Source organism: Rhinolophus sinicus, linkage group LG07 (assembly GCF_036562045.2).
Source record: "Rhinolophus sinicus isolate RSC01 linkage group LG07, ASM3656204v1, whole genome shotgun sequence".
Classification (NCBI taxonomy): domain Eukaryota; kingdom Metazoa; phylum Chordata; class Mammalia; order Chiroptera; family Rhinolophidae; genus Rhinolophus; species Rhinolophus sinicus.
The window spans coordinates 90633638-90659741 of NC_133757.1; the positions used below are offsets into that span (position 1 = coordinate 90633638).

Genomic DNA, 26104 nt, shown 5'->3' on the forward strand with positions numbered 1-26104 from the left:
AACACCAAGGTTGCCTGTTCGATTCTCTCATGGATAAGTAAGCTGTGCCCTCCACAACTAGATTGAAAACAACGACTTGACTTGGAGCTGATGGGTCCTGGAAAAACACACTGTTCCCCAATTAAAAAAAAAAAAAAATAGCACACTGAATCCAAGTACGTATGTCCTTGATCTGTAAGGTGGCCCTTAGACTCCATGTGACCTAACCCTGGGTACTGCTTACTACTTTGGCAATGTTTTTACCTTATTTGTTAACTAACATCTGCTAATAAGCCTCTAAGGCCGAGCTAATTATAATTATGTAGGTGCCACCCAGCAGGTGTTATGCTAGGTTTGGATCAATGCGTAATTATAATTGAAGCTGAATGTAATTAATTATATGATTTTTGAGATTTTCCAGTGTAATTCCACTTAAGTTTCACCTTGAAACTAGGGTACTAAGAGGGATTACTGACAAAAGGAATATAGGCATAAAGATTCACTTGACTCATGTTCGAACTGTGTCTGGTTCTCCTGGTCACAGTAGGAAAGTGCAAATGGCCCTCTGGAGAGACTAGGCAACTCTGCTGACCCCCCGATCCCCCCATTCCCCCCACACACCCTCTGCCTCTTCCAGCTTCTTGTTCCACAGCTCCCCATTGGGCTTTGCTGCTTCAGGTCTCCATGCAATAGCACACACTGTTCTCTCTGGAGTTCTCTTGCTCCTTCTTCATCCAGCTAACGTGGACTTGTTTTTAGAACTCTGCTTAAGGTCAGTAGCTGCAGGAGCCTTTTCTGACCCCCAATCTGATTTAGATCCTTCCCGACTCCCATAGCATCTTTACGGGGGCACTTTCCACTCTGTGCTGTAGTCTTTGCATTGTCAGCCCTTTCTGCCAGTCTACTTCAGGAGAGGTGTGAGCTTGCAAGTGCTTTGTTGAATGAGCAAGTTAACTGTGATTGTTCTAAATATTCTTATAGAGATAGTGCTAAAAACCCACTAAAATCAGGCCTTTTTATAAACTACATAGAACTTTACAAAACTAGTTTCTGGTATATAGTACATCAAGTGACAAATTCGTGTTATTTATAATTTATACTTTCTATTCCCTGTTTTTTTCAAGCTTTCACAAGTTTTAAAACCACGCAGCCTTAGGTGGTTTTGTCGTGGTTAGGAGGAGCTGCAGGCAGACTCTGTGGATTTGATTCCAGGCATTGCCACTAGTGGGGTCTTTAGGCTGGTTATTCATCTTTAACCGTGGCTTCCCCAGCGAGGCATTTTAAGGGTAAAAATCCTAATAATTCCTACCTCACAAATTGTGGTGGGGTCTAAATTAGATGCTACATGCAAATAAAGCTGTTGCATAGTTTCCTCCAGAGTATACTGCTGACGTTTCTCGCCCTGGTTATTTGTGAACCCATGGAGCTCAGGACTGTGGAGTGCTTTTAGATTTTCAGAGCAGACGGTAGACGTTGTCAGTTCCCCACACTGGAAGAATCACAAATTAGTGATGTGGAGGAGTGACGGATGAGTAAAACATTGTGCCATCGTTTATGACTCCGATGTGGGACCTGCCTGATGTCTCATACAGCATCGTGAGCTGTCACATTGGTACCATTCAGGAGTTAGACCTCAGTCTAAAGGGCATCGCAAGCTCATCACCAGTGAGGCCGCGGAATGCAGTCATCACTGGTGCTGGAGGGTGATGATGTAGCTTATAGTTTCTCCTAGAGTGGAGGGAAAATAGACGTCAGTAGGGCCTTTGGTGGGTTTTGGTGTGAACTCCACAGAAGCAGGTTTGCAAGCAGTGTGGAAAAATGGAAAACTTCAAGGACTTGGTTAAACTCATGTGAAAATGTTGCTAGTTGCTTATCAGCTGCTAGAAACTTACAGAAGCAGGCAGGCTAGCCTGGGAGGCAAATCAGCAGAATGGTGGAGGAGGGGGCCACGTGCGACCTGTGTATGCTACACACATAAACTCAGTGCTCTGATATTTGAGCTGCGGAAATGACTTTCGGTTTCACCACACCTGTTTCTGCCATGGATGACATGATTACGAGGGAAGTCGGTTTTAGAGTTGGCACCTTCTTGCTTGTTCTCGAATAAGCATCAGCAACCTTTTTCGCCAAGAAGATATTCTGTGACATTTTTATTTAGCTGGAGAATCTCACCAAGCAGCTGGTATAGCATGTGAAAAGTGTTCACCACATGTTTTTGAATGAATTAAAATGGATATTTTAGAATTGGAGGTATGTTTGCTGAATAATGGTTTGGGTAAGGTAAAATAATGGTTTAAGGAAATAAAATCCTTTTTAATTTTATGTGTGGTAATATTTTATGGCCTTGAGGAATGAGATATTTTGCATTAGAAAAAATGATATGGTTAAGTTAAGCTTCAAATGCCCAAATGCCTTTTAAGCAGCAGATGAAATTGAATATAATTTTGCCTTTGATGACCCAGAGTCGTTTTAAATATATATATATATATATATATATATATATATATATATATATATATATATTTGGTACTTTGACCCAATTTAGTTTTCTACATATGCTTTATTTGGTCTTAATGTCAGACTGCCATTTGCCACTTCTGCTAATGCTGTTCTTAATTCAAACATTCTTCCCTGTACTGTGTCCATTGATTGTTTGCCGCTGGTCATTTCTTTTAGGTTGAGAAATCGATAATCAGTGTTGGAAATATTTCTCTGATAAACAAAGGCAAGATTCTGCGTGAGGGCCCAAAGCTTGGGTTTTTGTCATGACAGTTTTCTGTGTACTTCCTATTTAGAAATCCTGTTCTGAAGGATGGCAGTTTTCAGTTAGTCTCAACTTCAGAAAAGTGGGCTTTTACTGTAATATTTTTACATAGGATGCTCAGTACATTTATTATTGGTATCATTAATTTTGTTTCCTCTGCTTTGTAAACAGTCAAAATTTGCTGTGCGATGTCACAATTGTGGCTGAAGACATGGAAATCTCTGCTCATAGAGTGGTGCTGGCCGCCTGTAGTCCTTATTTTCACGCCATGTTTACAGGTATGAAATATCTTAGTTACAGGTATTTTTTTTAGCCACATCATCTTGAGAAAGCTCAGACTATTCTATATTTTTAATTCGTGATAAAATATTTAATTAAACTTAGATCAGAATCTAAGCTCCTTATTTTTTTAAATAATTAAAACATTTTCAGTTATAGTTGACATACAGTATTATATTCATGTGTACAACATAGTGATTAGACATTTATATAACTTATGAGGTGATCACCCTGATAAATCTAGTACCCATCTGACGCCATGCATAGTTATTATTAATACTATATTATTGATTGTAATCCTTCTGCTATAATTACATCTCCAAGACTGTTTTGTAATTACCAGTTTTTACTTCTGAATCCCTTTCCCTTTTTCACCCATCCTCCAGCCCCCTCCCATGTAACCCTCAAAATGTTCTCTGTGTCTATGAATTTGTTCATTTATCTTGTTCTGTAGGTTCCACATATAAGTGAAATCATATGAATGTGTCTTTCTCTGTTTGAGTACTTCACTCAGCATAAGGCCCTCTAGGTCCATCCATGATGTTGCAGATGGCAAAATTTTTTATTTATTTTTTTATGGCTGAGTAATATCTCATTGGATATATGTACCACTTAACACTTTATCCACTCATCTGTTGATGGACATCCAGGCTTCCTCCATATCTTGGCCATTGTAAACAGTGCTGCAATGAACATACAGATACACACATCCCCTCGAAGTACCATTTTGGGTTTTTCTGGTAAATAACCCAGAAGTGGGATTATTGGGTCCTTCTTTGTCTCTTGTTATAGCCTTTGTTTTAAAGTCTGTTTTGTCCAGTATAAGTATTGCTACTTCAGCTTTTTTTGTTTGTTTCCATTTTCATGAAATATCTTTTTCCATCTCTTTACTTTCAGTTTGTGTCTTTCTATCTGAAGTGAATCTCTTGTAAGCAGCATATGTATGGGTCTTATTTTCTTATCCATTCAGCCACGCTATCTTGATTGGAACATGTAGTTCATTTACATTGAAAGTAATTGTTGATACGTAGTTATTGCCATTTTATTCTTTTTTTTTTCCTTCTTAAAGAAGGCCCTTTAACATTTCTTGTAATACTGGTTTGGTGGTGATGAACTCCTTTAGCTTTTTCTTGTCTGGGAAGCTCTTTATCTGTCCCTTGATCCTAAATGATAGCTTTGCTGGTTGTAGGTTCTTGCATTTCATTACTTTGAGTGTTTTGTGCCACTCCCTTCTGGCCTGCAAAGTTTCTGTTTAGAAATCAGCTGGCAGTCTTATGGGAGCTCCCTTGTAGGTAACTAACTGCTTTTTGCTTGCTACTTTTAAGATTCTCTCTTTGTCTTTAAGCTTTGGCATTTTAATTATGTGTTTTGGTGTGGGCCTCTTTGGGTTCATCTTGTTTGGGACTCGGTGCTTCCTGGACTTCCTTCTCCAGATTAGGGAACTTCTCTGTCACTATTTTTTCAAATAGGTTTTCAATTCCTTGCTCTCTTTTCTCCTTCTGGCACCCCTGTGATGAGAATGTTGGTGCTTGATGTTGTCCCACAGGTACCTTAAACTCTCCTCATTTTGGGGATTCTTTTTGCTTTTCTGATTGGGTGTTTTCTGCTACCTTATCTTCTAAATTGCTGATTCAGTTCTCTGCTTCATCTAATCTACGTACTTTTGATTCCCTCTAACGTATTCTTTTTTTTTTAATTAAAATAATTTATTTCAAAATTTGAAAGGCCACCATTCAAAACTTCTCTCCTGTAAAGACATCTCCATTTAATATTTTCTTTCTTTTTTTATTAGTTTCAGGTGCACAAGACTAAGTAATACTTAGACGTTTATCATTTATATCCCTCACACTGTGTGAATCCCCCTCCCCCATCCACTAACCCTTAGACATCCCACAAAGCCATTACATTTCCACTGTCTCTATTCCTAATGCTGTACTCTGCTTCTTGTAAGTATATACATATATATACATATATATTCACATATATATGTATATATGTATGTGTGTGTGATACACATATATATATATATATATATGTATAAAAGCTTGTAGTTGACATTCATTATTGTTCAGCTTCAGCTTCAGGTGTACAGTGCAGTGATCAGGCATCTACATCATCCCTGAGGTGGTCTCCCTAATGAGACAAGTGTCCATCGGATACCCTACAAAATCTTTACAACATTATTGATTACATTTCCCAAATTAATTTTCAAAACCCCATGGCCATCTTGTGGTTACTGACTGCTTTCTAAACCCCTCACCTTCCCCCTTATCCCCACCCCCCCCCATCTAGCAACCGTCAGTTTTTCCTCTATGTCTCTGAAACTGTTTCTGATTAGTTCATTCACTTATTCTTTTCTTTAGATTCTACATATAAATGAGATCATATGGTATTTGTCTTTCTCTGTCTGACTTATTTCACTTAACATAATGTTCTCTAGGTCCATCCATGTTGTTGCAAACGGTAAGATTTCTTTCTTCTTTATGGCTGCGTAATACTCCATTGTATAAATGTACCACAGTTTCTTAATCCAGTCATCTACCGATGGGCATTTTGGTTGTTTTCATGTCTTGGCTATTGTGTATAGTGCTGCAATAAACATAGGAGTGTGTAAATTTTTTTTTTTTAATTTATTGGGGTGACAATTGTTAGTAAAATTACATAGATTTCAGATGTGCAATTCTGTATTACATCATCTATAAATCCCATTGCGTGTGCACCACCCAGAGTCAGTTCTCCTTCCATCACCATATATTTGATCTCCTTTACCCTCATCTCCCACCCCCCACCCCTCTTACCCTCTGGTAACCACTAAACTATTGTCTGTGTCTATGAGTTTCTGTTTCTCATTTGTTTGTCTTGTTCTTTTGTTGTTTTTGGTTTATATACCACATATCAGTGAAATCACATGGTTCTCTGCTTTTTCTGTCTGACTTATTTTGCTCAGCATTACACTCTCAAGATCAGAGTCCAGAGTGCTAACCATTACACCATGGAACCTACACTCTCAAGATCCATCCATGTTGTCACAAATGTTCCTATATCATCTTTTCTTACCACCGAATAGTATTCCATTGTGTATATATACCACAACTTCTTTATCCATTCATCTATCGAAGGACATTTTGGTTGTTTCCATGTCTTGGCCACCGTAAACAAAGCTGCAATGAATTGGAGCACACGTGTCTTTATGTATAAATGTTTTCAGATTTTTTGGATAGATACCCAGGAGAGGGATTGCTGGGTCATATGGCAATTCTATTCGTAATTTTTTGAGGAACCTCCACACTGCCTTCCATAAAGGCTGCTCCAGTCTGCATTCCCACCAACAGTGTATGAGGGTTCCTTTTTCTCCACAGCCTCTCCAACACTTGTTACTATTTGTCTTGTTGATGATAGCCATTCTGACTGGGGTGAGGTGATATCTCATTGTGGTTTTGATTTGCATTTCTCTGATGATTAGTGATGTTGAGCATTTTTTCATATGTCTATTTGCCATTTGTATGTCCTCTTTGGAGAAATGTCTCTTCAGGTCGTCTGCCCATTTTTCAATTGGGTTGTTTGTTTTTTTGTTGTTGAGCTGCATGAGTTCCTTGTATATTTTGGATATTAGCCCCTTATCGGAGGCACTATTTGCAAAAATCTTCTCCCATTCAGTTGGTGGCCTCTTTATTTTGTCGATGGTTTCTTTTGCTGTGCAGAAGCTTTTAAGTTTCATATAGTCCCATTCGTTTATTTTAGCTTTTACTTCCATTGCCTTTGGAGTCAAATTCATAAAATGCTCTTTGAACCCAAGGTCCATAAGTTTAGTACCTATGTTTTCTTCTATGCAGTTTATTGTGTCAGGTCTTACGCTTAAGTCTTTGATCCATTTTGAATTAACTTTGGTACATGGTGACAAATAGCAGTCCAGTTTCATTCTTTTGCATATGGCTATCCAATTCTCCCAGCACCATTTATTGGAGAGGCTGTCTTTCCTCCATTGTATGTTTTTAGCTTCTTTATAAAAAATTATCTGTCCATATTTATGTGGTTTTATTTCTGGGTTCTCAATTCTATTCCATTGGTCTATGTGTCTGTTTTTCTGCCAATACCATGCTGTTTTGATTATTGTAGCCCTGTAGTACAAGCCAAAGTCAGGAAGTGTGATACCTCCATTATTGTTCTTTTTAAAGATTGCTTTGGCTATTCGGGGTCTTTTGTGGTTCCAAACAAATCTGATGATTTTTTGTTCTATTTCTTTAAAATATGCCATTGGGATTTTGATGGGGATTGCATTGAATCTGTATATTGCTTTGGGTAATATGGCCATTTTAACTATGTTGATTCTTCCAATCCATGAGCACGGAATATCTTTCCATTTCTTTGTGTCTTCTTCAATTTCTTTCAAAAATGTTTTATAGTTTTCAGCATATAGGTCTTTCACATCCTTGGTTAAATTTATTCCTAGGTATTTTATTCTTTTTGCTGCAATTGCAAAAGGAATTGTTTTTTGTATTTCTTTTTCTGAGATTGCATTGTTAGTATATAGGAAAGCAGTGGACTTTTGTACGTTGATTTTGTAGCCAGCAACTTTACTGTATTCGTTGATTGTTTCTAATAGCTTTTTGGTGGAGTCTTTAGGGTTTTCTATATATCGCATCATGTCATCTGCAAAGAGTGATAATTTAACTTCTTCATTCCCAATTTGGATGCCTTTTATTTCTTTCTCTTGCCTGATTGCTCTGGCAAGGACTTCCAACACTATGTTGAAAAGCAGAGGTGATAGGGGACAGCCCTGTCGTGTTCCTGAACGTAGAGCAAAGGGCTTCAGTTTTTCACCATTAATTATGAGATTAGCAGAGGGCTTGTCATATATGGCCTTTATTATGTTAAGGTATTTTGTGTAAATTTTTTTGAATTAGAGTTTCGGATTTCTCCGGATAGATACCTAGGAGTGGAATTGCAGGATCATAAGGTAGTTCCCATTTTCAGATTTTTGAGATACCTCCATACTGTTTTCCATAGTGGCTGCACCAATCTGCAATCCCAGCAACAGTGCACAAGGCTTCCCTTTTCTCCACATTCGTGCCAGCACTTGTTGTTTGTTGATTTATTGATGCTAGCCATTTTGACTGGGGTGAGGTGGTATCTCATTGTGGTTTTTTATTTGCATTTATCTGATGGTTAGTGAGGTTGAGCATTTTTTCATATGTCTGTTTGCCATCTGTATGTCCTTTTTAGAAAAATGTCTCTTCATGTCCTCTGCCCATTTTTTAATTGGGTTTTGTTTTTTTGGAGTTGAGTTGAGTGACTTTTTTATAAATTTGTGATATTAACACCTTTTCAGGTATATCATTGGCAAATATCTTTTCCCATTCAGTAGGATCCCTTTTTGTTTTATTGATGGTGTCCTTTGCTGTGAAAAAACTTTTTAGTTTGATAATCCCACATGTTTATTTTTTCTCTTATTTCCCTTGCGTGAGGGGATATATCAGTAAAAATCTTACTCCGGGTAATGTCTGTGAAGTTTCTTCCTATATTTTCTTCTATGAATTTTATGGTTTCAGATCTTACATGTAAGTCTTTAAGCCACTTTGAATTTATTTTTGTATATGGTTTAAGGAGGTGGTCCAGCTTCATTTTTTTGCATGTGTCTGTTCAGGTTTTCCAGCACCATTTATTGAATAGACTGTCTTTACCCCACCGTACATTTTTGCTTCCATTGTCGTATATTAAATGTCCATATAGGTATGGATTTATTTCTGGACTCTCTATTCTGTTCCATTGATTTATGTGTCTGTTTTTATGCCAGTACCATGCTGTTTTGATTACTGTAGCCTTGTAGTATAATTTGATGTCAGGTATCATTATACCTCCCACTTTGTTCTTATTTCTCAAGATTGCTGAGGGTATCTGGGGTCTTTTATGGTCTCATATAAATTTTAGGATTATATGTTCTATTTCTTTGAAAAACGTCATTGGTAGTTTGATAGGAATTGCATTGAATATGTATATTGCCTTAGGCAGTATGGACATTTTATTTATATTAATTCTTCCTATCCATGAACATGGTATGTGTTTCCATCTATTTGTATCTTCTTTCATTTCTTTCTTCAGTATCTTATAATTTTCTGAGTACAGATCTTTTACTTCTTTGGTTAAATTTATTCCCAGGTATTTTATAGTCTTTGAAGCAATTGTAAATGGGATTTTTTAAAAATTTCTCCTTCTGATGTTTTATTATTGGTATATACAAATGCAACTGATTTCTGAATATTAAGTTTGTATCCTGCTACTTTACTAAATTCATCTATCAGCTCGAATAGTTTCTTGGTGGAGTCTTTAGGGTCCTCTATATATAGTATCATGTCATTTGCATATAATGACAATTTTACTTCCTCCTTACCAATTTGGATGCCTTTTGTTTCTTTTTCTTGTCTGATTGCTGTGGCTAGAACTTCCAGCACCGTGTTGACTAGAAGTGGAGAAAGTGGGCAACCTTGCCTTGTTCCTGATCTTAAGGGGAATGGTTTTAGCTTTTCCCCATTCAGTATGATGTTAGCTGTGGGTTTATCATGTATGGCCTTTATTATGTTGAGCTATGATCCCTCTATTCCCACTTTCTTAAGCGTTTTTATCATAAATGGCTGCTGGATTTTATCAAATGCTTTTTCTGCATCTATTGATGTGATCATGTGATTTTTATTTTTCATTTTGTTAATGTGGTGTATCACATTAATTGATTTGTGGATGTTGAACCACCCTTACATACCAGGGATGAATCCCACTTGATCATGGTGTATGATCTTTTTAATGTATTGCTGAATTCTGTTCGCTAGTACTTTGTTGAGGATTTTTGCATCTATGTTCATTAGCGATATTGGCCTGTAGTTTTCTTTTTTTGTGGTGTCTTTGTCTGATTTTGGGATCAGGGTGATAGTGACCTCGTAAAAAGTGTTTGGGAGCCTTCCCTCTTTCTGGATTTTTTGGAAGAGCTTGAGGAGAATAGGTGGTAATTCTTTTTTGAACGTTTTGTAAAATTCACCTGTAAAGCCATCTGGTCCAGGGCTTTTGTTTGTTGGGAGATTGTTGATTACTGATTCAATTTCCCTGGTGGTAATCAGTTTATTCAGGTTTTCTGCTTCTTCTTGAGTTAGCCTTGGAAGGTTGTACGCCTCTAGAAAATTGTCCGTTTCTTCCAGATTGTTAAATTTGTTGCCATATAGTTGCTCATAGTAATTTCTTTAAATTTTTTGTATTTCTGCGATGTCTGTTGTCACTTCTCCTCTTTCATTTCTTATTTTATTAATTTGGGTCCTCACTCTCTTTTTTTAAATGAGTCTGGCTAAAGGTTTGTCGATTTTGTTTATTTTCTCTAAGAACCAACTCTTGGATTCATTGATCTTTTGTATTGTTTTTCTGGTTTCTATTTCATTTATTTCTGCTTTGATCTTTATCATCTCCTTCCTTGTACTCCATTTGGGCTTATTTTGCTGTTCTTTTTCCAGATCCCTTAGGTGTGAAGACAAACTGTTGATTAGTGATGTTTCTTGTTTCTTTAGGTAGACCTGCAGTGCTATGAATTTCCCTCTTAGGAATGCTTTCGCTGCATCCCATAGGTTTTGGATTGTCATGTTTTCATTTTCGTTTGTTTCGAGATATCTTTTGATTTCTTCCTTGACCTCATGGTTGACCCATTCGTTATTTAGTAACATGTTATTCAGCCTTCATGAATTGGTGTGTCTTCCAGTTTTTTCCTGTAGTTCATTTCTAATTTCATAGCACTGTGGTCAGAGAAGACAATTGGTATGATTTCAGTTTTCTTAAATTTATCAAGACTTGTTTTGTGGCCTAACATGTGGTCTGTCTTGGAAAATGTTCCATGTGCACTTGGGAAGAACGTGTGTTCTGCAGCTTTGGGGTGAAATGCTCTGAAAATATCAATTAAATCCAAGTGGTCCAACGTGTCATTTAAGGCCGTTGTTTCCATATTGATTTTCTGTCTGGAAGACCTGTCCCTTGTTGTCAGAGGTGTGTTGAAGTCCTCTACTATAATAGTGTTACCGTTGATCTCTGTCTTTATGTCAGTCAATATCTGTTTTATATATTTAGGTGCTCTTATGTTGGGTGCATTGATGTTTACTAAGGTTATGTCCTCTTGTCGGATCAATCCCTTTATTATTATATAGTGCCCATCTTTGTCTTTTAATATATTCTTCATTTTAAAGTCTATTTTGTCAGATATAAGTATTGCAACTCCAGGTTTTTTCTCATTTCCATTTGCATGAAATATCTTATTCCAACCCTTCCCTTTCAGCCTGTGTGTGTCTTTTGATCTGAGGTGAGTCTCTTGTATACAGCATATACAAGGGTCTTGCTTTCTTATCCACTCAGCCACCCTATGTCTCTTGATTGGAGCATTTAATCCGTTTACATTTAAAGTGATTATTGATAGGTACATAGTTATTGCCATTTTTAAATTTGTAGTTAGATTGTTTTCATCTTCTATTTACAGAAGTCCTTTTAGTATTTCTTGCAATGCTGGCTTGGTGGTAATAAATTCCTTTAGCTTATTCTTTTCTGGGAAGCTCTTTATCTCTCCATCAACTTTAAATGATAGCCTTGCTGGATAAAGCAATCTAGGTTGTAGGCCTTTGTTTTCCATCACTTTGAGTATCTCCTGCCACTCCCTCCTGGCCTTCAATGTTTCTGTAGAAAAGTCATTTGATAGTCTTATGGGAGTTCCCTTGTAACCCTCTGTCTTTCTCTTGCTGCTTTTAGGATTCTCTCTTTGTCTTTAATCTTTGCCATTTTAACTATAATGTGTCTTGGTGTGGACCTGTTTGGGTTTATTCTGGTTGGAACTCTGTACTTCCTGGGTTTGTATGTCGGTTTCCTTCATCAGGTTAGGGAAGTTTTGGACATTATTACTTCAAATATGTTCTCCATCCCTTGCTTCCTCTTTCACCTTCTGGTATTCCTATGATGTGCATGTTGTTGCGCTTGATGTTATCCCAGAGGTCTCTTAAACCATCTTCATTGTTTTTTATTCTATTTTCTTTCTGTTGTTCTGTTTGGGTGATCTCTGCTAACTCATCTTCTAAGTCACTGATTCGATCCTCTGCTTCATCTAACCTGCTGTTAATTCCTTCAAGTGAGTTCTTTATTTCAGTAATTGTATTCTTTATTTCTAACTGGTTGTTCATTATGATTTCTATATCCTTCTTTATGTCATCACTGAGCTCCTTAAACATTCTTATCATCAGTGTTCTGAGCTCTGTCTTTGATAGGTTGTTTACCTCTGTTTCATTTGGTTCCATTTCTGGAGGTTTCTTCTGTTCTTTTGTTTGGGACATGTTTCTTTGTTTCCCCATTCTGGCTGACTCTCTGTGTTTGCTTCGATGTATTAGGTAGAGCCCCTAGAGTTCTTAGTTCTTGCTGGATTAGTATGTAATAAATGTCCTTTATATTTGACTTTCACTACTTCATTCTTCTCTTCTGCGTGTGCTCCAAAGGTGACTCTTGTGTTGTGTATATTGTCCTGTTAAAGTCTTTAATTGCTTTTCGCTTGTGAGTAAGTGGGGTTAACGCCTAGGCTGACTAGTTGTGAGACTTGGCTCTGCCCACAGCAGGGTGTTCTGTTGCGTGAGGGTTGACCACTTAAATGTGTTTTTGCCTATATGGGCTCTTGAGTCTGTAGAGAATTCCCTCTGGGTGTGTCACTTGTATGTCAAACCCGGTAGTACTCTGGTTTGGTCTGGAGTTGGCCTCTGGGTGTGTTGAATCTTGTGCCTCTTAAGCTGGGCCCTGGTAGGGCAATTTCAGAATAAAGCAAATCCCCAAGCACAACAACAATAACAACAACAAAGAAAAAATGAAATACATTCACATGTAAAAATAACCGACAACCCACACTCAACACAGGCAAAGATATCAAAGATACAAAGACAAAAAAAAGCAGCGCCAGTCTTGGCTTAAGCCCACCAAGTAATCTCCAGGTTGTCCTCTGCTGTACCAAAGAGTCCTCAGTGTATTGTGCAGGCAGAGCCTGGTGCCCAGAGTGACGTTGGGACTGCAGATTTAGATGAGTCTTGCTGAGGGGTCTGGGTGGTATTTGCTACAAAGTCAGTGCAGTTTCTGCTCTTGCCTGCACATATGCACACTGAGAGTAGCACCACCAGCCCTGTGTCCAGTTCTGAGTCTTGGGGCACTTCTTCCGTGTGTGTGTGTGTGTGTGTGTGTGTGTGTGTGTGTGTGTGTGTGGCGGGCGGGAGATTTCTGAGCTGCTGAAAGCCCAGGGCTACATCTGCTGCTTACTGCTGATTCCTGGGAGTGCCTCCGCAGTTGTAGGGTGGGGGCTGGGAATGAGGTGTCTTCTCTCTCCCAGCCCAGCTGTGTCACACTCTTCCCGCACGCCAGAAAAGGTGGTGGCTGGGGGTAGACTAGTCTCTTCTCTCCTAGTCCAGCAAAAATCACACTCTTCCCAGCCTCTTCCCTGTGTCAGAGCTGCATGCCTGTCTTCCCAGAGCCTGAGCACTAAGGCTCCTCTGTAATCTGACACTACTCCTCAGTTCAGGGGCCAGTTTAAGTCTCTGGAAGGGTGGGAGTAGGATTGGAAGAGTGGGGGGAGGGGCCCAGGTATGGAGTTTGTGTCCTTTGTCTGACCGAGGGCCCAGCTGGAGGTCTCAGCTGAGGTTATTGCCTCAAATGCTGGATATGCTGCCCCCTTGGTGGGAGAGATCAGTTGTGGGATGCAGGGAAAGAGCCCACCTCTTGGCTTTTGTGTTCTCTGTTCCGTCCTGGGATCCCCTGTGTTTCTGCAGATGCTGGCAGCGTCTCTACAGCCTCAGATATGGGCCGTGTTTCCACTCCACTCCCTTCCCTCTTCCCCTGCTCTCCCAATTTGCCCACCTTCAAGTAATCCTTGCACGAGTCTCTTAGCTGTTCTGCGTGATGAGCAGAGAGTCCTTTGATGGGTTATAGATGCCCCGTTTGTGTCTCTAATGTATTCTTTATTTCCGTTATTGTATTCTTCATTTCTGAGTGGTTCTTCTTTTATGTTTTCTATCTCCATTTTTATGTTTTTTATCTCTTTGTTGACGTTGTCCCTGAGATCATAGAGCATTCTTATACCCAGTGTTGTTTTTTTCTTTTCTTTTTATTTTTTTACTTGGGGAATATTGGGAAACTGTGTTTCTTCAGGGCCCATCAGCTCCAAATCGTTGTCCTTCAACCTAGTTGTGGAGTGTGCAACTCAGCTCCAAGTCCAGTTGCTGGTTTCAGTATTCAGTTGCAGAGGGCACAGTCTACCATCCCATGTTGGAATTGAACTGGCAACCCCGTTGTTCAGAGCTTGTGCTCTAACCAACTGAGCCATCCGGCCGCCCCTATAACCAGTGTTTTGAACTCTGCATCTGGTGGATTTCTTGTCTCCATTTTGTTTAGTTCTTTTTCTAGAGCTTTGTTCTGTTCTTTTATCTGGGACATGTTTCTTTGTCTCCCCATTTTGGCTGCCTCCTTGTGTTTGTTTCTCTGTATTAGGTAGAGCTGCTACCGGTCTCAGTAGAATGGCTTTATGTAGTTGGTGTCCTGTTGGGGTCAGTGGCACAGTCTCCCTGGTCACCTGAGCTGGGTGCTCCAGGTGTGTCCCTGGTGTGGGTTGTGTGTGATCTCCTGTTATAGTTGAGCCTTGGTTGCTGTTTGCACATGAATGGGAGGGATTGACCCTCAGGGTGATTTGTTGTGAGGACTGGCGTGTGGAGGAGCTGTTGTGCAGGGGCTGACACTACAGATCAGGATTCACTTTAGCTCTGCTGCCTGCCCAATCTGCGCTTTGGGTGTGTTGTTCGCAGAGGCCACTGAGCTGGGTGGTGCTCTGGCTCAGTCTAAAGCAGGCCACCAGGAGTACCAGCCACAGGGACACCTGGAATGAGCCACAAAGCAGTCTGCAGATGGCTGCCACCCACACTGTTCTTGGAGGTGTCTGGGAGAGGCTAAGCTGCAAACCAAGGCCAGCTGAGTTACAGGTATTTTTTTAATATACACAGATCTGGGCTTTTCTTTTCATATTTTCTTACTAACATTTTACTTTTATGAAATCAAGCATTGTAATTCAAGAAAACGTTCTTGCTTTGTTCCAAATTCCTCCTCATCTTTGTTTTTCATTGTTGTAATCCTTTTGTGTGTATGTGTACATTACATACAGATACTCACAATTTTATTCCCTTTTTTCCCCCTTTTCACTTACATTTACATATATTGGCTCACTTTACCTTCTTGCCATTTATAACAGCTTTTGGCACTTTATTATTTTGGCAAAAGAAAAGCACTTTTACTATTATACATTTTTTCAAATGATTTTCTCATTTCATCCAGTGTTTACAGTTAACAGAGATATGTTTATTTAGTGTCCTTTGATTCGGAGATATAAGAAAATAGGATGGATACTTAGGCCACTGTAAAAGTATGTAGAATGTAAAATAGGGTGGATACTTAGGCCACTGTAAAAATATATATTGAATGATTTTAGTACTTCAGGAAAAATGGGAATGTATGTATGCCTGCCACACTTAAAGTCTTTAACCTCATTATTTAAAAAAAAGAAAATGAAACAGATAATATTCTACAAAGAAATGAAGTTATCTGTTCCAACAATGAGCTTAGAGTTTGGTAGGGCAAACAGAATACTTACAAATACAAATGTAGTTATACAATAAAGGCACAGATACAAAGATATTTATACTTTAGGAACTATCAAGTATTTCTTGTGCTTAACATTTTGCTAGATACTCATAAGGAATACAAACCAATGTAAGCGTACTTCTCCCTCTAGTAGCTTATTGTGTCACTGGGGAGATGAGATGTACACTTTATTTATTTTTTATTTTTATATAATTTTATTAGTTTCAGGTGCACAAGACAAAGCAATACTTAGACGTTTATCATTTATATCCATCACACTGTGTGAACCCCCCTCCCCCCATCCACTATCCCTCTGACATCGCACACAGCCATTACATTTCCACTGTCTCTATTCCTAATGCTGGACTCCACTTCCTGTAACCATATACATACAAATATATACATATACATACATATATATATATTTATATAAAATTATAGTTGGCATTCAGTATCGTTCAGCTTCAGGTGTACTGCGCAGAGATCAGGCATCTACATCATCCCTGAGGTGATCTCCCAAATGGGACACATGTCCATCGGATACCCTACAAAATCTTTACATTATCAATTACGTTCCCCAAATTAATTTTCAAAACCCCGTGGCCATCTTGTGGTTACCGACTATTTTCTAAACCCCTCACCTTCCCCCTTATCCCCACCCCCCCGCCCCTCTAGCAACCCTCAGTTTTTCCTCTATGTCTCCAAAACTGTTTCTGATTAGTTCATTCACTTATTCTTTTCTTTAGATTCCGCATATAAGTGAGATCATATGGTATTTGTCTTTCTCTGTCTGACTTATTTCACTTAACATAATGTTCTCTAGGTCCATCCATGTTGTTGCAAATGGTAAGATTTCTTTCTTCTTTATGGCTGCGTAATACTCCATTGTATAAATGTACCACAGGAAATGTACACTTTAAATACATAAGAGTGTATGGAAGATCTGTGTGCTCCAAATAGTGATACGGATGGCGAGGAGTGCGATGGGCAGCCTCGAGAGACGGGAATCTGACATTTCCTGAAACCTAATGGATGTAAAGGGTTTACACAGATGAAGATGAGTTCAGTCTGTGCTTCACTCCATCACTGTCAATCTGTGCTTCAGTTTCCCCATCTGGAAAATGGGGATGATAATATTACTCACTTCCTTGGACTTTTATAAAGGGTAAATGAAATCATATATGTGACTCTTTAGCACTTGGCACGTAGAAAATGCTCAAATAGTGTTGGCAGTAATTATGATTATCATTATTATTTTTCACTCTCAATCCCTAAATGTCTTTATATTCTGTAAGAATAGAAGATTGAGAAAGTTTTAGACTAGATTTTTAAAAATTTTTTAATTTTCCGTAGTTACAAAAATAAAGTGATTCACTTAAAACTACAAGGTCAAGGTTAGTTTCCTTTCCCCTCAAAAGGCAACACTTCGAGTCTTCAGACTTTCTGAGCCTTAGACATCCGGGATATGGATGCTAGAGGTGGGAGATCTTATGTCTTTATCTTTCTTCTCTGTTTCTTTTATAACCTAAATTACATTTGAGTTTTCCTCTTTATGTTTTTGTTCAGTGGCTCTCAACTCTTCATGTTTTAGCTGACTTGTAATTTATGAATATGTGAGCTTTGCCTAATGGGAGTGAGGCCCTGAAGACATTTTTCAGTCCATGAATATTCCTAGTGTAGCTCAGTTAACTGGCAGGTGGGTACTTTTTGCAGTTCAGCCTACTTCTGCCTGAGAATGCTTGGCCAGATTTTAGATTGTTATGTGCTAAGGTAGATGCAAAGAAGGGATGCTATGTTAATTTCTGGCACATATAAAATGTGAATTAAGTACTTCCAATGTCTTTTTTTTTTACAACTTTATTGAGACATAGTTTACATAAAATTTACCCATTTTAAGTGTAGAGTTCAATGATCTTCAGTAAATTTGCTGAACGGTTCTGCCATTATTGTAAATCAATTTTAGAACATTTTTATTCCTACATAATGTTTTCGAAGCTTATCTATATCATAGTATGTATTGTCAGTTTGTTCCTTTTTATTGCTAATTAGATTCCATTGTATGAATATACCACATTTTGATTAGTCCATTCACCAGCTGATGGACATTTGGGTTGTTTCCAGGTTTTGACTGTTAGGAATAATGCTGTTATGAACATTCATGTGTAATTCTTTGCGTGGAGAATTATTTTCATTTCTCATGGGGGTAGATAGACATATAGGAGTGGAATTGCTGGGTCACACGGTAAATTTACATTTAACTTTTTAAAAAACTGCTATGCTGTTGTCCATAGTGGATGTGCCAGTTTATTTTCCCACCAACAGTGCACACAGGTCCCATTTCCCCAGCTTCCTTGACAACACTTGTTACTCACTGTCTTTTTTTAAAACTAGTAATTCTACTTTAAATGGGTGTGAAATGGCATCTCTTGTAGTTTTAATTTGCACTTCCCTAATGACGAATGATGCTGAGCGTCTCTTCATGTACTTACCAGATTAGAACTAGACTTTTATGGTTCCTCAGATGCTCTTTACCTGTCTGGCAATCCTTGTATGTTTTCTTCTTCTGAATCCACTGCGTAGTTACCAGTTTGGCAGAGATGATGTAAAGAAGAGATGGAGATTTGGCAGAGGTGGCTTAGTGTACATACTATATTCATTTAAGATTTGCTAGACTATGAGTCCATTGTCTCTTTATCTCTTTTGTTGGGCTTGAAGCCCTGTGAAAGTTTTATTATAAAAAAGTATAGAGTGTGAGGGATAGATATGATAAATGTCTAACTTTTACATTGTTTTGTGCACCTGAAACTAATAAAAAAAGTTATAAAAAATATAGAGAGGACAACAAATAGACTTTTTATGTTTCCGTTCCATCATAGGCCGTGTATATTTATATTTTCTTGATCAATGGTAAGCAGACGTGTTTGCAGTGGCACAGGGCGTTACCCTCCTCTTCTTTTGTTTTCCCATGACTCACCTCCTGGAAATGGGGAATATGCCGGTGTTCTTTCTTAGCCTTTGTTTTTAATGTCCTATAAACCATAGGTGAATTTTTGCTTCAAATTACATCACCTAAAAAAGAATTCTGCTTCATATCATAGTTCCAAGTATTTGGGTAGAGAAGGGAGATGAAAAGTAATTCTGTGATACAGTCACAGGTTTTTACTTGGTGAAGTATGGGCCAGTTTAGAACAAGACCAAGTTAACTATTACTTGAGAAAGAATATGTCAAATTCTGGTGTTTTTTAAATTACTTGTTTGTTACAAATGTGGCATTTAAAAAGGTGTTTCTCTTACAAATACATTTGAGGCTTATTTGGTGCCACAGGCTAAAATATCTGAAATCTAGTGGGAAATATTGAATTTTAATTTTCACTCTTTTTGTGTGTGTGCTTTTTTTCATGATTTCTTTTGTCACACTGAACATTATTCGGTGAAGTAAATTAGACTAGGAAAAGATAGATTATCATTTAAATGCTTAAGAAGTGATGAGTTTTTTTCAGTTGTGTGCCTGGTTCTATTTGTGTTAAGATTCATGCTTTCATTCATCAAGGAATATTTATTGAGCCTCTTCTGTGTGCTAGGCATTGTCGTAGGCTTTTGGAACCACAGAGATGAATAAGACAGATAAGTCCCTGTATTCATGATTCTCATTGGGGAGAGGAGGAAAGGTTAGAGCGAAAAGGTAAAGAAAGGATCATTTCTGATACCGCTGACTGCTGTGCAGGAAATGAAATAGGCTATTGCGTATGAAGAGTGTAAGTTAGAACATTTCGGTCTGCACCTACTAGAAAACTCCACTTAAACTGATGTAAATAGTAAGGAATTGTATTCTCTCATAATTGGAAAGGAGTCATGATCGCACCTGCAGCTTACGAGTTTCATCAGGAATCTAGTTCCTTCTGTCTCTCCACCCTCGGTGCTCAATAAAAATTTTATCCTAAGATTGCATCTGCTCCTGAATGCAGGAGGCCTGCCAGAGTGGCCCTAACCTCTCAAGGAAGGAGGAGGATTGTCTCTTTCTATGTTTCTCTGTTTTAGGAGTTAGGAGATTTTTCCAGAAGTTACACAAACTAGACCAAAAACTGGCAGAGGAATGCAATTCCCATGTTTGCTTTTGATTAGTTGTAGAATTGGAGAGTTAGGTACTATGACCACCATAGAGAATGGCTGGCAGGGGCGTACGGGTCAGCTTGCCAGAGTGAAAATACCTGTACGTCAGTAGTAGCTTCTTTGTAACCCAGACCGATAGGGAACAAAGGGCAGTAATGATTAGATGACAGTGGAACTTGAGTAAATTTTATTTAGTAAATGCAACTAAATTTGTTATTACTTCTTAGGGTTTCAGCATACTAAAAGCTTCTGTATTATAGTTTTATGGTTTTTCCCAAATATTTTTATGTGCTAAACAATAACTGAAATTGGAACCATAGGATTTTTAAAATTGGAATGGATCTTAGGGTTTGCCCTCTTAAACTTACTTACTTTTTAGAACTTCAGAATGGATAAAGTGAGCCGTTTGTGTCGGGCTTCAAGTCCTGATTAAAGGTCCTTGAGATGGAAATGTTTTTATTCATACATATGTCCTTAACCTTTTACAATTTGGAGGACTTCATTTCTTTCCTCAAAAAAAGTCGAGATGGTTCAGTGTTCACTAGTGAAAGTGCTTAGCTTGGCCTGGAGGGCATAGTGGATGTTCAGTAAATGTTGACTGAAATCTTCCATAGCTCAAATACCCATGTTCCAGACTAACTTAAGAGTTATTAATTATGTGAAGTAAAGGTGCTACATCTTAAATTAGCACCTGCTTACTTTTCGTTCTTCTAGTCATTCATTCATCCAACCAATATTTATTGGATGTTTACCATACATCAGGCATTGTGGGGAAAAGACATAAGAAAGACGTCATCCCCCTGAAGAATCCAGGTGGGGAGAACTAGCTATTATTACGACAGAGTGGATCTGCAGGAGGTAGGCAAGTATACCCAGGGTGCGAGCCTAACCCAGCCTTGGGTCACCAACAGGTAAGGCTACCTGGAAAGATTCCAGCTGAATCTTGAAGAAATTGTGGGGATTAGCCTGGGGAATGAGGGTATGGGGAGACAAACAGGGCAAAGCTCAACAGAGGCATCAAGGTAGGAAATTGCTCAGTGTGTGTGGGAAACTATGCACAGTTCCTTCTTGATATATTTTGAGACTAGAAGTGGGAGAGAGTGAGGAGGCTGGATAGCAAAGCAGGGGCGGCTGTGGAAGGGGCTTGTGTGCCTGGACGGGGAGCAGCGGAAGGCTTCTGAGGGCCGTAGTCAGACCCGTGGAGTCTGCACTGGAAGTAAGGAGAGAATTAGGAGGTTACTGTGGTGGTGGTGTTGGCAAGAGGTGATGGGAACCGCCATGGCACAGTGGCAGAAGGGATTGAGGGGATGACGGGGGAGGGGGGGTATTGATGTGAGATGTATCTGTGGTTAATTCTGCAGGTTTGGGTGAACGGTGGGATGGGTGCCTAAGGAATAAGGAGAGTCAGGGATGATTTCAGGGTTTTGGTGAGTGGGTGGGTATCCTAGTAGAGCTTCCGAGTTCTACATGATCAAAACACAGACACAGAACACTAATCTGAGAGAGGGACTATGGGAAGTTAAAACCCATACAAGATGAACTCTCTGCAGTGTCATTGGATACCTTTTTAAAATGCATTATCAAAAATAAATCTCACAAAACCATACTGTGTGAAGACTTCCTCTACGAACGCAGCAAAGGGCAGTAGCTAAGGTCATATGTAACAACTAGAATTAGATCGAAACAGCCTTTACAGCTTTCTTTAGTGTTTTGATTTTTAGTAGTTACTGCAATTTTTAAACTATTAATGCAATCAATCTGTGGCAAGCTGTTTGTTTTTATTACTGCTTTTGTAAAATAATAGGAAAAATAAAGATGAAAATGTTTCTGAAACAGTATATGATTGGAATTGAATTTGGTGAAAGTAGGTAGATACAATTCTCTGGGGGAGAGAAACAATTTATATTAAAAACGACATAAGGAATGTATGAATTAGCAAAGTACTTCTTACAGCAGTACTTTAAAAACTATAACATTAAAAGCTGCTGGCAGGGGACTGTTTTTCAGTTACATATATAAATTAAAGTCCGACTTTCGTTTAAGCTAAGTCTTGCCTAAATCCTGAGGGGAGAGTCTCCTTGAGAACTTGATACATGGCTTTGTGTTTGTGTGGCCCCCCGTCCTGCAGGGCTTCTGTGGATGGATTAGATGTGTCTAATGTCAGATGTCCATGTGGGAATCACCTAAGTGTCTTCACTTTTGGCACAGAAGAGCATCCAAGGTGATACAAATCTCGTCTAGCTACAAGATCCAGAGAGAGTAGATATGCAGATGAAGAACAATTTTTCCATGTTCCTCAACCCTCTTTTCCCTCCCCTTTTTTAAGGGGGACAAGAAATATGTTCTGTAACAGCAGACACATAACCCAGTCCCCTGTCTTCCTGCTCTATAGGCATATGTACCTTTTTCTCATTAACTATCTCCTTTCCCTTGTGATACTGATAGATATTTTTCCCTTGGGAAGTAGCAGGGTAGTTTTTAAGGTATTTTAGCTCTTAGGAGAACAGCTTCTTTCTGAGATCTTGTCAGAGGTAATCTCCAGGGAAGCACACTGTTAAATATATATCACTATTACTATTTTTTTTCCTTCCAGGCTCTGTGTTTGCAAAGGAATTTTGTGTAATTATGGATTCCCATAGGCTTTTCTAATAGTTTACCGTCGCAAGCAGTGCACTGTATCTGAAAAATTAATGAACTTTGAAGAAATCTTGAGGCCATTGTGTTTCTTTTCTAACAGGAGATGCCTGCTTAAGGTAAAGGTGAGGGTTGGAGGCATCGTTTTTCATGCTGCTTCTTTTATCTTTAAAACCTGATGAAATCTAGAATCAAACCTTTTTGCTAAGGTATTCCATAGCACTCAGTATTGTTTTTACTGCCCTTGTTTTTAATTGAAATTTTCTCCACCGTTCGATTACTTACGTCTTCTCGGGTCGTTTTGTTGTCCGCACATAAACCTGCTTCTTACTCTCCGTAAGTCCCTTTGGTTTAGGGGCCATCCCTTCACCTGTCTGCTTCCTTGTTTCTTTCCGTAAGAGAGGGTCTTATTTATAATCCCTGAATACTTAATTGGTTCATTGGTATGGGGTGGAAGGTCTTGAAGCACTTCTTAGCAGGCAGTGGTGTAGAAGGCACTGGCTTTAGTAGTGAATGCTGGCTTGGAAACGACTTGAAGATGAAGTCACCGCAGATGACAAACAGGAATGGATTTGGTCTAGAAGGTCGCTGTAACAAACCTTTGCAATTGACTAACCCTTTTCTAATCCCTCTTTTCTCTTGCATTCCCTCAGCATCTTCCTGAATTTGTGTTCTGAGTGTTTCCTGCATGAGAGTTGTGCAGGAACTCTGTGCCCAGTGCAGAGTTGTGCAGAGCCTCTGGGCTCAGCGCAGGCCGCGCGCGTCCATGGCAGGCATTGGTTGTGCTTGTTGAATGGTTGCTGCTAACCCAATGGGCCTTTTCCAGCCAGTGCTCATTGCTGTTAGCCAACGGCGGTGCCACTGTGACTCTTCTGGTCTTGAGCAGTAATCTAAAAAGAAAACAAACTGCCCAAAAGCACGGGCCAAAACAAAAGCACGGACAGCATCAGGTGCTGAAGCTGTAATGCCACAAGTATCACTATTCATCCAGTTGGACACGTGGCATGTTCATTGTTGTGCTGTGATTTGTAGGTACAGGTGGTCACAGAAGTACATTTTATGGTTTGCTCAGGTAAGCTTTTAGGGGTGGTAGCAGAATGTTTTAGGCCTGCAAAAAGAGGCTGACTGTGTTGCCTACTGAATACAGGGAGTGTTCAAGAAAATGGACCAATCTGCTTGCCATTGGTATTTCCACAGCAGCGTCTTGCTGTTGCATCACCCTTACTCCTTTGTATTCTAGGTGAGATGAGTGAGAGCCGAGCAAAGAGAGTTCGAATAAAAGAGGTAGATGGCTGGACCCTGAGGATGCTAATTGATTATGTTTACACTGCTGAAATCCAGGTTACAGAAGAAAATGTACAGGTAAGAGTAAACACCATACCACTTAGCGCTTTATACATGCCAGGTTTTTAAATCAAAAGAACCTACCTACCCAATGCACATTTTGTGCCAGAGTAACAGAATTTGTTGTTGAAACTGTATCTCTCAGAGATATTTGGAACGATGATATCGTTTTAATAATGTTTCTGATTTCAATATCTTTTATATTCTTAAAGTTCTAAGATACAACTCCTTTAGTTTCTGAATGATGCTTGTTTTTTTTCTTTTTTTCTTTTTTTATGAAAACACTGTCATATTCATTTATAACTACTGATTGATGCTGCCCACATTTGTCTTTATTCCCTTGAAGGTTGAAATCTACAAAGGATGTTTTTGACTACCAACAGCATTTACTTCTTTTATTATTTCAGCGTCCTCTTTTAGTGCTTCTAAAGGTTTAGCTAAAGGTTTAGCTTTAGGTTAGCTAAAATTTGACATTGCATCTTTCATACTTTCTATAGAGAACAAATGTTTTATATATGTGATGTATTTAAATAGTACAGATGTATATGGAGTAGAAAGTGAAAGTCCCTCTTTAAAATTGCTCTTCCCTTCATGCCCATGCCAAGCCACACACATTGATCCACTCTCCAGAGCATAACCACTGTTTGGTGTCAATCCTTTTAGACCCTTTTCTATGCAGTTACACACACACACACACACACACACACACACACACACACCACACTTCTTGACATAAATATATTTTTACTATACCTGTTGTTCTGCAACTTGCTTTTTTCACTGCACAAGGTATCTTGGAGTTCTTTACACGTAAGTACATGTGGGTCCAGCTCATTCTTTTGTGTGGTATCCATTATGTTAATCGGCATATATGATTTTTCACCTTTGCAAAAATGCTGCAGAGAATGAATTTCTCTGCATCCAAAAATTTCATGGCATAGATTCCTCAAAATGTAATTGCTGGATCAAAGGGTACATGCCTGTTTTAATTTTTGATAGATATGCCAAATTGCCATCTAAAAGTCTTCATTCATTCATCATTCATTCATTCATATATACTTTTTCCAACAGGTAAACTGTTTTGAGGACCACAAAAAGAATTAGGATTAACTTCTTAAGAAATAATCTCAATTCTACTTGCACAAATAGGAAATTGTGGGTTCAATCTTTTGTTCTTTATAATTAGTTGAAATATGTTACAAAATATTGGAATGTAGAGACTGAAATCTTTGCACTTTAACTTAAGACATGCTTTTGTTAAATCTGAAATACTGACTTTGATTAAGGCCTCCTTGCGGGATCTTTCCTGCAAGGGATCTCATTAGCCTTTGCTTGGAAGTCCTGTTCATGAGGTAAGGCATTTGAAAAACCTCTGTTGACGTTGAAGTCGACTATGTAGGTGTGAATCAGATGCTAGGTGAACATTTTTTGTTTTGTTTTTAAAACATGGAGAAAAGTGTTCGGTACATGTCATGTCATAACAGTACCAACATGTCATCTCATTCTGGTGTTTTTTGTACAGTTATGCTATTTGTTGGATCTGGGGCATTATTTTCAACCAGATCTTATCTTGGGTTTCTTTTTGCTCCCTCTTTTTATTCATTTGAGTGCATAGGCCTCCTTGTGCCCTCTGTCTGACCTTCAACAAAGGAGTTACTGATTGGTTTCTTTGATTCCCACAGTGCACCGCACAGGGGAAAATTGCAAAAGATGCCTTAGGCCTGAGAGACTAGCTCTTGTGAGTTCTGCCGTGAATGCTGTGTGTAGTGGTTCTTGTGCTGGAGACACGGGCCTGAGGAACTGGGAGACTGCCTGCCTCTCATGTTTCTTTTAATAACTGTCACGTTCTAGTCCTGAAATACTAATCATCACAGCCTTTCAGAAAGCCTCTTGCCATGCTAATTTGCCTTTTGTGTATAGTGTGCTGCTCTTACAGGCATACATTCAGTGAGTTGTATTTGGCAGACTTAAATGTTTGTTTTTTTGGGTGGGGGAGAGCGATGTTTCTTCAGCACAGGGGTATCTTGGTACGGAAAGCCTTATTTTATATTCCATTGGAAAATGCTTGTTTTGGAAAAGACAGTATGGAAATAAAATTGAAAATGAAAATAAACTGCCTTTTCCATAACAAGTATTTTTTAATAAGATGCAAAATAAGGGTCTACCTATCAAAGATATACCAAATGGCTTTTTTCTCTGGTTAGTGAATTTTTGTCTGTTTGTACTTTGTTAAATCTGTCTTGTAAGTGCTGTTCACCTTAAGGAAAGGACTGTATGGTGGAGGTATCTGCTGTTCTTATTAATGTTAAGCTCAAGTTTGAAATGGCCGCA

At 38.7% G+C, this 26104-nt stretch overlaps 1 protein-coding gene across 6 annotated transcripts in view; it reads left to right on the forward strand.

The window, feature by feature from the left end:
- KLHL2 (kelch like family member 2) overlaps positions 1 to 26104 on the forward strand; it is a 95895-nt gene that overhangs the window by 20093 nt on the left and 49698 nt on the right. For 3 of the 6 annotated variants that reach the window (XM_019744634.2, XM_019744635.2, XM_019744636.2), the window contains 2 exons: positions 2915 to 3021; positions 23670 to 23791. In XM_019744634.2, the coding sequence (XP_019600193.1) occupies positions 2915 to 3021; positions 23670 to 23791 (229 nt within the window). Of the gene's footprint in view, positions 1 to 2914; positions 3022 to 16589; positions 16851 to 23669; positions 23792 to 26104 lie in introns of those variants that run through there. The other 3 variants (XM_019744637.2, XM_074338284.1, XM_074338283.1) reach the window with 3 other exon arrangements.